An 11363-nucleotide genomic window follows, 5' to 3' on the forward strand; every position below is an offset into this window, starting at 1 on the left:
AATACATCTGTTCTGCAATCAGGAGCTCCTTGTGGAATTTTAGTACACTTGATCCTGGAGAAAGTCTGGGAACTCCTGGCTCCATATATCCCTAGAAGTCCAGGAACACAGTTTAATAAGGATTATATGATCAATTTCAGAAAATTGTCCCATTTCTTACAATCCTACACTCTCAGAAAAAAGAACACTAAACTTTAAATTTCCTACAGGGTACACAATGTGTACCTTTACTATGTTTATTTTAGCTTGAAATGTTCAAAAAAGCTTTAAAGCTTCACCTTTAAAGCTTCATTCCAGGTGAAAATTTTATATATATATATATATATATATATATATATATATATATATATATATATATATATATATATATATATATATATATATATATATATATATATATATGTGTGTGTGTGTGTGTAGTAATGGTAATCTTCACTATTTATGTTTGTGTACAGAATCCAAAGGCAGTAACATTATCGAGCCTGGCCATGGCACAAGTGTGAAGTGAGGGAAATAATTATCCAAACTGGTACAAATAAGTAACAGCTTTCAGGGGAAATAAACGGATATTAATTCATTAATACACCGTATTTTTAATCCAGTGCCAGTTCCATCGTGACGGTTTTGTTGACATGAGACCCGCCTGATCTCTGTAACGCAATACAGTGGAGTAATCACGTGGTCGCGGAGCCGCGCGGAAGCAGCTGTCAATAAAGGCTTTAACCGTGTTGCGTTAGACAACGTATAAGCCTATTGGCTGGAGCCGCACGGTGGGCGGGGCTTTACCTCACTAGACAGCTGAGGTGTCGCAGTACGTCACGTAGCGCTCGCGATACAAAAAGAGACTTGCTGCTGCGTTGACTTGCTGCAGATGAAAGCGCGCGCAGACGTCAGTGTGCATCAGCTTTGTATTTTTGTGTCGTTAGCGTTCTCAATGGATGTAAGTAATTACTTCACCTGTCTTTAATGCATTCTGTTGTGTTTTGTGGAAGACATACTTTTAACTAATTTGGATAATACAGTGAGTAATTAGATAATAGATAATGCAGTAAGCAAAATGCATGTTCGTGTTGGAATTAGATGTATTTGTGTAATTCACAGTTTACAGTTTTGACAAAAATATGAATATGCACGTTAGTTTTAATATTAGAGTGAGTATTACTAACACTTTGGGTCTTATTAAAAATTGATTTGATCAAGTGATCATATAGTCAGATTATTACAACATTGGAACATGTTAGTTACTGAGTTTATATCTTAATTGGTATGATAATATATATATATATATATATATATATATATATATATATATATATATATATATATATATATATATATATATATATATATGAAATACTAGGTATGTCTTAAATTCGTCACAAATATTTGCAATGAACAACAGTTATTAGACACATGAAAAGTTTCACGCATGTATTAATCAATTAAAATCGTCAAGTGGGTTTTTATTGTCATTCCTCTATATAGCTTGTATACATTGGAATGAAATGCTTGAAAAGCTGGTATGGGATCTCACTGTTGAAAAATATCAATCAGGAGAGGGTTACAAGGCATACAAGGAATTGGATATACCATGGAACACTGTAAAGACAATAATTAACACCTGAAGAAAATATTGCACGGCAGTGACCATACTAAGAACAGGATCTCCCTCTAAAATTTATAAGATCAGGAGAAAATTGATCTTGGAGGCTGTCAAGAAGCCTACAGCAACATTAAAGGAATTGCAGCGATTTCTGGCAAGTACTGTTTGCTCCTTACATGTGACAACAATCTTCCAATTTCTTCATATCTCTGGGCTATGGGGTAGGGTGGCAAGACAGAAGCCTTGTGTAACCAAAAAATAAATAACAAATACACCTAGTCTCCCAAAGTCATGTGTGTTATGGTCTGATGAGACTAAAGTTGAACATTTTGGCCATAATACCAAAGGATATGTTTGGCACAAAAAAAACCCAAAACACAGCACATCACCAAAAGAATATCATCCCCATGGAGGAACATGGTGTTGGCAGCATTATACTTTGGGGCTGTTTTTCTTCAGCTGGAACTGGAACTTTAATCAGGGTGGAGGGAATAATGAATAGCTCCAAATACCAGTCAATTTTGGTGCATAACCTTAAGGCTTCTGCTAAAACACTGAACAGGAATTTCCACTTTCAACATGACAACGACCCAAAGCAAACTTCCAGATTAACAAAGGCATGGCTTCACCAAAACAAGATCAAGGGTTTGGAATGGCCCAGCCACAGTATATACCTAAATTTAATAAAAAAAATCTGTAGGGTGATTTGAAGAGAGCTGTGCACAGGAGACACCCAACTAATTTGACAGAGTTAGAATGCTTTTGCAAGAAATAATGGCAAAATATTTCTAAGTCAAGATGTCCCAAACTGATTGACTCTTAACCAAAAAGATTGAATGCTGTGATAAACTCTAAAGGTGCTTTAATTAAATATTAGTTTAGGCATGTGCACACTTACCGTAATTTTCGGACTATTGAGCGCACCTGAATATAAGCCGCACCGACTAACTTTAAAAATAATTTTTTTTTTGTACATATATAGGCCGCACTTGTCTGTAAGCCGCAGGTGTCCACGTTGTAACATGAGATATTTACACAGAAAGATGTTACACAAAGATTTATTTTTAACTTTTAATTAAATACGTACCGTAAATGTTTTTTTCCGAACAGTGCCTGTAACACGGCTAGTTAAAAAAAAAATAAAAATACAGTTGCCTACCAGGAAAAGTCATTGATCGCTATCTTCATCTTCCTCCTGCGCACTAAAACCACTAAAGTCGTCTTCTTCAGTGTCGGAATTGAACAGCCTCAGAATTACCGGTACTTCGTCACACACTTCCTCAGTCTCTCTTTCGTTGTCGCTCTCAATGTCACTTACATCTCGAGGCAAATTCAGCCTTGAGCTTGTGCTGTCCTCTTCATCATGCAGCAGTCCAGCCTTTCGAAACACGTTGGTGATAGTAGATTTTTTGACACTGCTCCACGCTGTTAGGATCCACTGGCAAACCTGAGCAAAAGTTGCTCTTCGCATGCTATTTCCTTCTTCGACAGCCAAATCGATTGCCTTTAACTTGAAAGCTGCATCATATGCATTTCTTCGTGTGTTTTCCATGATGAGGGTGTGTGCATGAAGCGCAAAATGACTGAGTGCGTTTGATTTAATTCGAACAGTTTCATTGGTCCACTGTGAACTGTTCGGTAATTTCATTGGTCCGATGTGACGAGGCTAAATGTTTTGGCTGCATGAAGCTCGTTAGCCCGTAAAAATCCATAAATTAGCCGCGTCATTGTTTAAGCCGCAGTGTTCAAAGCGTGTGACAAAAGTAGCGGCTTATAGTCCGGAAATTACGGTATGCAACCATGCATCCATGCATGTACATAAAAAAAAAAAGATTATTTTCCCCCTAAAATGGTTCTTATTGATTTTCACTTGATTTTCACTTCATTTTCATTTTCAATTGATTTTCACATTTTAATCAATAGGTTAAAATGTCACAATAAAGGGCAGGTGTGCAGTGGTATAGAGTCACATATCTAATATCTATTGTGTATAAATATAATGACTGTCATTGTGATTTTAATCTGCTTTGGAAAAATTGAGCCAAGCACAAATGTTCATTCTGGAAAGTCAATTAAGAACTAAGCTCAAATGGTTCATTTTGACACAAATATAACATCTAAATTATTACTTTTTTCTTGTTAGATAAAAACTGACCCCATAACCAAACCTTCCCATGGCTTTTCTTTACTGAAAGAGCTGGACTTCCAGCGGAGAACAGGTACTTTCTGTGACTGTGTGATACGTCTCCATGTGCACCCTGACCAGCTCTTCTTGGCCCATAAATGTGTCCTCGCTGCTTTTAGTCCAGTTTTCGCCACTCTCCTTCCTCAGCATGGTTCCTTCATGGACCTAAATTCCCCCATGCTCACCCCAGAAACCCTGGCTTTCCTTCTGGAATACATGTACTCAGGTACATTGCCCTCGAAGAACCTAGAATAACCAGTGTTGTATGCAGCTATCCACCTGCAGATGGAACAACTGCAGCATGCACTGACCCGTAGGAGAAAAGAGATAACATACACTGGTGAGTTATTTATTCTATAAAACCTATCTGATAGTAATATACAGCAGAGAAAGAAATACAGAATACATTAAGTAGTGTGCATATATACACAAAATCACATAAAAATGATATAAACTTATACTAAGAGATAATAGGATAACATGTTATAAGCAGTAATTGATTTAGTTTATTTTAGTGTTGGTGGTGAGCCCACATATGCTGGGATATTTTAGGCAGCAAGTGACAGGTGAAGTGAATAACATTGATTATCTTGTTACAATGGAACCTGTCAAGGGATGGGATATATTAGGGAACATGTGAACAGTCAGTTCTCAAAGTTGATGTGTTGGAAGCAGGAGAAATGGGCAAGTTTAAGCATCTCAGTGACTTCTGAGCGAAACTGTGATGGCTGGACGATTGGGTCAGAGCATCTCCAAAATGGCAGGTCTTGTGGAGTGTTCCCGGTATGCCGTGGTCAGTACCTACCAAAAGTGGTCCAAGGAAGGACAACCACTGAACTGGTGGGCGTCATGGGCTTCCAAGGCTCAATGATGCGCGTGGGGAGTATAGGATAGCCCTTCTGGTCCGAGCCCATAGAAGAGCTACTGTAGCACAAATTACTGAAAAAGTTAATGCTGGATATAATAGAAAGGTGTCAGTACTGGACCATGGAGCAATGGAAGAAGGAGGCATGGTCTGATAAATCACATTTTCTTTTACATCATGTGGACAGCCAGGTGTGCATGCATTGCTTTTCTGGGGAACAGATGGCACCAGGATGCACTATGCGAAGAAGGCAAGCAATGTTCTGCTGGGAAACCTTAAGTCACGTACAACCTACCTAAACATTGTTGCAGACCAAGTACACCCCTTCATGGCAACGGTATTCCCTAATGGCATTGGCCTCTTTAAGCAGGCTTGTTCAGGAATGGTTTGAGGAACATGACAAAGAGTTCAAGGTGTTGATTTGGCCTCCAAATTCCTCAGATGTCAATCCAATCGAGCATCTGTGGGATGTGCTGGACAAAGAAGTCCGATCCACGGAGGCCCTACCCCACAACTTACAGAACTTAAAGGATCTATTGCTAAACTCTTGGTGGCAGATACCACACTAGACTTCAGAGGTCTTGTGGAGTCCATGACTTGACCGGTCAGAGCTGTTTTGACGACAGAAGTAGGACCTATACAACATTAGGCAGGTTATTTTTAATGTTATGGCTGATGAGTGTAAATGTGTATAGCAAGTCCTACATATAGCAAAATATGTTAGAGGTGGCCATAGACACAGGTGAGGAATTTATCAATATTAATTAAGGGCTACATTTTGGATTGTAATTGCAACAAACCTCAGACTCTTCAACGCAACACAAGAGATATTTGATTGACATGCTATATTTAATTTATTTAAATGTGCTTCATTGAGGCTTCTAATGACTTAAAACAGTCAGCATGTTTACTTTGTTAAATCATATTTTAATTCATGAAATGTTCAACTAGACATTCAGTAAAGTTAAGAGCTGAAAAACAGCACACGAACCTAAAATAGAAAACACTGACCTTTCACAGAGCTGTAAAAAAGATAAGGGTAAAAAGAAATTAACACGTTTACTGATAACATTACCAACAGTGGTGATGTAAACATAACAACACAAATATCCAAAGTCTAATTTTCATTAAATGTCTTGTTGGTTTCATCATGTAAGTGTATGCAAAATGTGCACTCAACTGTACCTTTTTATATACTTGATAGAAAACTTTTCCTTCTTTCAACAGTTCAGGACCAAGTCAACAGAAAGAGGGGATTTACAGAGCATGAGTCTCAAAATAAGACTCTTATATCTTCATCGGATTCTTCATATGGCTCAGACCAGCCACCGCCATCCACGCCAAGCTATGAGGTTGTGCCAGTCATACGCCACCTCAAGACAACGGGAAACAAGCTTCCAATACAAAGCCACTGTCTTGATAAAACCATTAATGTTGAACTTCTCTCAAAGGCCAGCAAACACTCTCAGAGTTCTCAAGATAATAATTTATTGCTTGATTCATTTTTTAAGTTGTCACAGTCAAAACATAACAAGACAGAAATGTCAGTGAATGGAATCCCAAGTGTGGTTGCTGAGAAAGTTGAAAAGTTCAATAGCTCCTGCAAGATTGTCCAGTTTCAATCCAGTGTCTCTCAGACCATCACAGCTCTCCACCCAAACACTGATGATAAAGATCAGTGTGTGCATAGTGCTTACACCAGCAGCAAGCATTTGTCTCCAGAACCTGACTGTAGAGAAAGTGACAATATAGTTGTTTCAGATGTGGACAGTGTCCGGTCATTTAATCCTTTTGAAGTAGAAAAACATGGCCATGTACCAGGAATTCTCTCAGACACCTTTAGTGATAAGAAGTCACATAACACCACTGCCAACAACTCTGAGAGCAGATCTCATGCTTTTAGTCAATTTATGGCAGAAAGTTGTAAAAGGCAAGCCGATATATATTTAGAAAATTCTAGCAGTACTGACACAAACGATACAATCTGTGAAAAAGGAACCTCAGATCTTAATATGTGGCATAAACTGGGCCAATATTATGCTCCAACATTGGAAATGTTGACTGTAGAAAAAGTTGTCTTGGGTGAAGAATCTCAAAATACTAGTCACACTGATTTCTGTGAATTCTCCAAACTGAGGGAAGACTATGTAAATGCCTATCAGGGACACTTAAGATACCACTGCTTCCCAGAACCTAATGATTCAGACAGTGAGGAGACATGCCCAGGGCCTAATGCAGATGTAAAAGACCACTCCAAAGGTCTGGAGACGATCGATGTGGCAGAGATATTGCTCTCAACCAGGGAACGACTAAAGTCTGGATCTCACAATCACTCAAAGACACGTCCGTTCCAGTGCTCAGTTCCAGAGTGTGAGAAGGCCTTCAACCAGCGCGGTTCCTTGAATAGACACATGCGTTCACACCTGGGCATTCGTCCTTACTCCTGTCCCCTCTGCACCATGACTTTTTCCAGACAGTACAGGGTCAATGAGCACATGCATATCCACCAGAGGAGCTGTGATGACCCACCTTAATCCTTATGCCCTTAAGTCAAGGGTGTCAGACGTATGGCGCGCGGGCCAAAACCCGCCCGCTAGGGTGTTCAATCCGGCCCGCAGGATGAATTTTGAAAGTGAAAAAATGCATAAAAGTCACGAACTAGAAATTTTTTATAAAATGCTATTCCTAAATTATCCGCACTGTTTTTGTCAGAGTAGAAGACGCGGCACGACTCTGGGACTCAGACCGAACAGCAGATGGCAGCAATGCGCCTTCTGCTGTTTGTTATTACGGTGTAGTCTACCCTATTTTCTACTCGTCCCCACACCCTCATTAGCCAAAATGTGTTTGTCAAAAAGGAGAAAAGTGGATACAGAGTGTAGAGTTTTCCGAGAAAAATGGACCGCTTCCTATTTATTCACAGAGATTAATGGGTAATAGTTAAAAAATGTGCAATTTAATGTCAGTCAACAACTTCACTACAAAAGAGTTTGGTTTGGTGGGATCCTATTGTTCATGCAATGCCACAAATTTTAAAGTGCAATTTTTCAGTTCTGAATACCTGTGAAGTTTTTTGCATTTGTACAAACACTATGACCAGTTGTAATGCACACATGTAAATGATAATCAGAAGCAAATTGCACATGTTTGTCTTAAGAAATATGAAGTTGTTCATGATATGTTTTGTAAAAGGATATTTCATTAAATATGAAGATTTTTCTAAGGTATTTGTACTTCTTTGCATGAAAACAAAGGGAAAACATGGACTTATTGTTATTTAAAGGTAATTATGCTATGATTTTACTGGCCCAGCCCACTTGACATCTAATTAGGCTGTATGTGGCCCCTGAACTAAAATGAGTTTGACACCCCTGCCTTAAGTGATACTATATACAGTTAGGGAAATAAGTATTGGACATGTCAATATTTTTTTCAGTAAATATATTTCCAATGAGGCTATTCACATGAAATTTTCACCAGACATCAGTATTAACTCAAGAAATCTGGAAATATAAAGAATTCACAACATTAAAGTCCATAAATAAAGTTATGTGCAATAAAGTGGAATGATGCAGGAAAAAAATATTGAATAGTATTGTATATAGACACACAGTAGCACTTTAAACAGCAGACACTGTCACAGAACAGCTTTATAGAAATTCAGACATAAGGGAAAAGGGAACCCATCCTCTTCCTTGTGAGGATAAATGGGTTATGAGTATTACTCTTCCACAACTGTATGCTATAAAGTCAAACAGTACCTAGCAAGTGTTGAAAGGATCTTCATTACAAGCATCATGTGTTTTTTCTATCATTAGAGTTTTGTCTTTAAATCTATAGTATCCAAGTGAAGTTATCCACTGAATAATGAATGAGACTTGGGTATAAACTATTTTCAGTGCAATCTTTAGGCTATTCAATTGAGACCATTCACCACCCTTAGGGTATCTGTGTGGTATCATCAACAACAATCTTTAGGCTATCCACGTGGCTCTGTCTTTCAGCAGCAGAAAGTTATTCTCGGGTGAAGGAAGTTCCAGGAAGAAGTACAGCATCAGATTTGCTCAAGCAGGTCCAGAAGGCAGAAGAAGTTGGGGTCATCAGCATCTCATCAGGCATCAGGGATAACCAGTCCATACAGGATTCCAGAGGGTTTTTTTTGTGATTGTTCAGCCAAAAATGTTTGATTTTTCTGCAGCTTTTTTTTCAACATTTGCGATGCAATTTCAGAGATTTTTGTTCTTTTTTTCAGAAAACTACTTGAATTAGTGAAATGCAAATTGCTTGAAATTGTTTTGCACAGTGATGCTTGTTAATAAATGTGACCTTTTAGCTGTACTCATTTTCGACGCATGTGAATCAAAGAGGGCTTTGGCTGAAATGTGCATTGTCATGATGCGTCTTGGCCAAAATCTGCAGAGAATCTGCGGTAATTAAAAAAAATAGCAAGCTCAGTTGTATATTGCGGAGTTTCCTTGATTTTGTTTTAATTTTCCCAATCGCAAAATTGCAAAATTATGTCATCTCCCTGGAAAACTCTTGAGTCACACCATCTGATAATACATGAACCCTTGGTGTGATTCATGACAACAAGCTATTATTCTCTGCTAGTGTACTCTGACTCCAATATTCAGGCTTCTACTTTACACCTCCACAGAAGCCACTCTGGTGCTTATTCAGACCCTTGACATCTAGAGATTGGACTACTGCAACTCCTGACAGGTTTACCTTTGTGTACCACCAGGTACTGTACCATCAGACCACTGCAGCTATTCTCCTAGACCACTTGCTGTGTACCCTCCATGAGCCCCCTGTAAAGTAGCTGTAGGTTTAAAACATTGATGCTTTCCTGAAAAGCCAAAAATGGACAAGGTCCCACATACATTAAGACAGCAAACATCGTTCTACACCACGTTCCCTTTGAACCACAAGCACGACTTCACTTGAAACACCATCCCTCAAAACACAAAGAAGACAATCATCAAGATTCTTTTCTGTCCTGGCAACCAGTTAGTGGAGTGAACTTCCCCTGGTTGAACACCTATGTGATTTCAGCTAAATCTCGCCAATTCGACTTGTTTTAAAATGAATAAAATGCTATCTATAAATAGAGTTTTCACTGAAATGTACTTCCTTCTGGATTTCTTGGTTCTACTTCAACTTTGATGAGTTACTGCCAATGTGAGTATTAAAAGTGATGTTTTATTTGTGTCCTGTATAAAACCAAGTAGTCATGGATATAAGAATTACATTGCCTTAAGGTGGGGATATTTTCATGATTTTTATTTAACCTTTTCTTTGAAATTGCTGTATGTAAGATTTTGAATTGTGCCCTTTCTGTTAGAAAAATGCTATTGCAAACTACTTGCAGAAGAACATTTCATAACTTGTGCTACTCTCTTCACTATGCAGATTAATCACACAGCTACAAGTGCCAAGGCATTAGATATGCAGAGAGAATTCAGGTCGGCAACACATAATGCAGAATAAGGCTAATAATGTGTAAATTGTAGTAACCCCAGTGGTCTACCTATAAATTATTTTGAAGGGTAGTTTGCAGCTTGGAACACAGCCAAAGTATTTGTAGATCTGAGGATATAATTATATGCTGCCATTTAATCAGTACTACAGAAGAATCCAGTTCATGTATTTCTATTACACAATCTGTATTCTAAGATCTACTATTTATGGTCTAATCTGTGTATCTTTAGCCTGACAAAAACATCAATCACAAAACAAATAGTGTTAGCATGCTAATGAAAACACAAAGAAAATGATTTTTTTTAAAAAGACACAGTGAAAAAGATATATGCCAAGGGCGAGCAGGTGCATCAAATTACGTACTCTCACCCGATATAACCATGTTCGGAATGTAAAGAGACACACACCCATTACCCATTTCTCGTTAGTCACTAGATGAAAATCATGAGTGTTCTAGATAAACAATTTCACCAATAGGTAACAATATAAATTTCATAATAATTGACTGCCTATCATTGACTAGCTTTCTAATAAATTAGAGAACACTCAAAAACATTTTAGTGAGTGAAAATATGCTGAAAATTCCATCACTCCCCTTAATATTACATGATATGGCCAAAGGTTTGTAGATACCTGGCACACTTATATGTGTTTTTTGAAAATCCCCCACCCCCCACGCTATTTTAATAACCACCACTGTTCTGGGATGATTTCCACTAGATTTTGAAGTGTGGCTGTGGGAATTTTTCCATTCACCCCAAGTGCATTAGAGTGATGTCAGGTGAGGAGGCCTCGGGCGCAGTCAGCGTTCCACATCAACCCAGAAGTGTTCAGGTTGAGGTCAGGGCTCTGCACGCCACTCGATTTCTTCCAGTCCAACCTTGGCAAACCATGTCTTCATGGACCTCACTTTGTGCACTGGGGCACTGTCATGCTAGGATATGTTTGGGCTAGGCTCCTTAGTTCCAGGGAAGGACAATTGTAATGCTTCAATCTTTGTGGCAACAGTTTGGGGCACCAGGTGCAGGTGTCCATAAACTTTTTGCCATATAGTGTATGTTTGACTATTACTTTCTCACTCCCCTGTTTGCTTTATTATGGACACTCTAACACACCTGTTTGGTTACCAACTATTGCCTGTCACCATGTAGTCAGACTACTTTCATTCCTAAAGTTAGAGCATGATGATTTGCTCTGATCTGACAGTTTTGAACATCATGTTACTGAAT

At 38.5% G+C, this 11363-nt stretch overlaps 1 protein-coding gene across 5 annotated transcripts; it reads left to right on the top strand.

Annotated features, from left to right (window-relative positions):
* Positions 1 to 841: 841 nt before the first annotated feature.
* LOC108260548 (zinc finger and SCAN domain-containing protein 5B) lies at positions 842 to 7876 on the top strand. Of its 5 annotated transcripts, none has more exons than XM_047152365.2 (4): positions 842 to 940; positions 3747 to 3822; positions 3936 to 4128; positions 5881 to 7876. In XM_047152365.2, the coding sequence occupies exons 3-4, from the start codon at positions 4074 to 4076 to the stop codon at positions 7185 to 7187; spliced, it is 1362 nt and encodes a 453-aa protein (XP_047008321.1). In that variant the 5' UTR covers positions 842 to 940; positions 3747 to 3822; positions 3936 to 4073; the 3' UTR covers positions 7188 to 7876. The 5 variants fall into 5 exon arrangements, with proteins under 5 accessions (XP_047008321.1, XP_047008319.1, XP_053533692.1 ...); XM_047152363.2 differs by having other exon boundaries at positions 3936 to 4014; XM_053677717.1 differs by having other exon boundaries at positions 3747 to 4128.
* Positions 7877 to 11363: the final 3487 nt, after the last annotated feature.

The sequence above is a fragment of the Ictalurus punctatus genome, chromosome 29 (genome assembly GCF_001660625.3).
Source record: "Ictalurus punctatus breed USDA103 chromosome 29, Coco_2.0, whole genome shotgun sequence".
Taxonomy (NCBI): Eukaryota; Metazoa; Chordata; class Actinopteri; order Siluriformes; family Ictaluridae; genus Ictalurus; species Ictalurus punctatus.

Coding starts and splice junctions, on each gene's coding strand:
- LOC108260548 (XM_047152361.2), top strand. CDS start 872: ATGAAAGCGCGCGCAGACGTCAGTGTGCATCAGCTTTGTATTTTTGTG. Junction 941..3,746: donor CGTTAGCGTTCTCAATGGAT/GTAAGTAATTAC, acceptor TTTTCTTGTTAG/ATAAAAACTGACCCCATAAC. Junction 4,015..5,880: donor TCTGGAATACATGTACTCAG/GTACATTGCCCT, acceptor TTCTTTCAACAG/TTCAGGACCAAGTCAACAGA.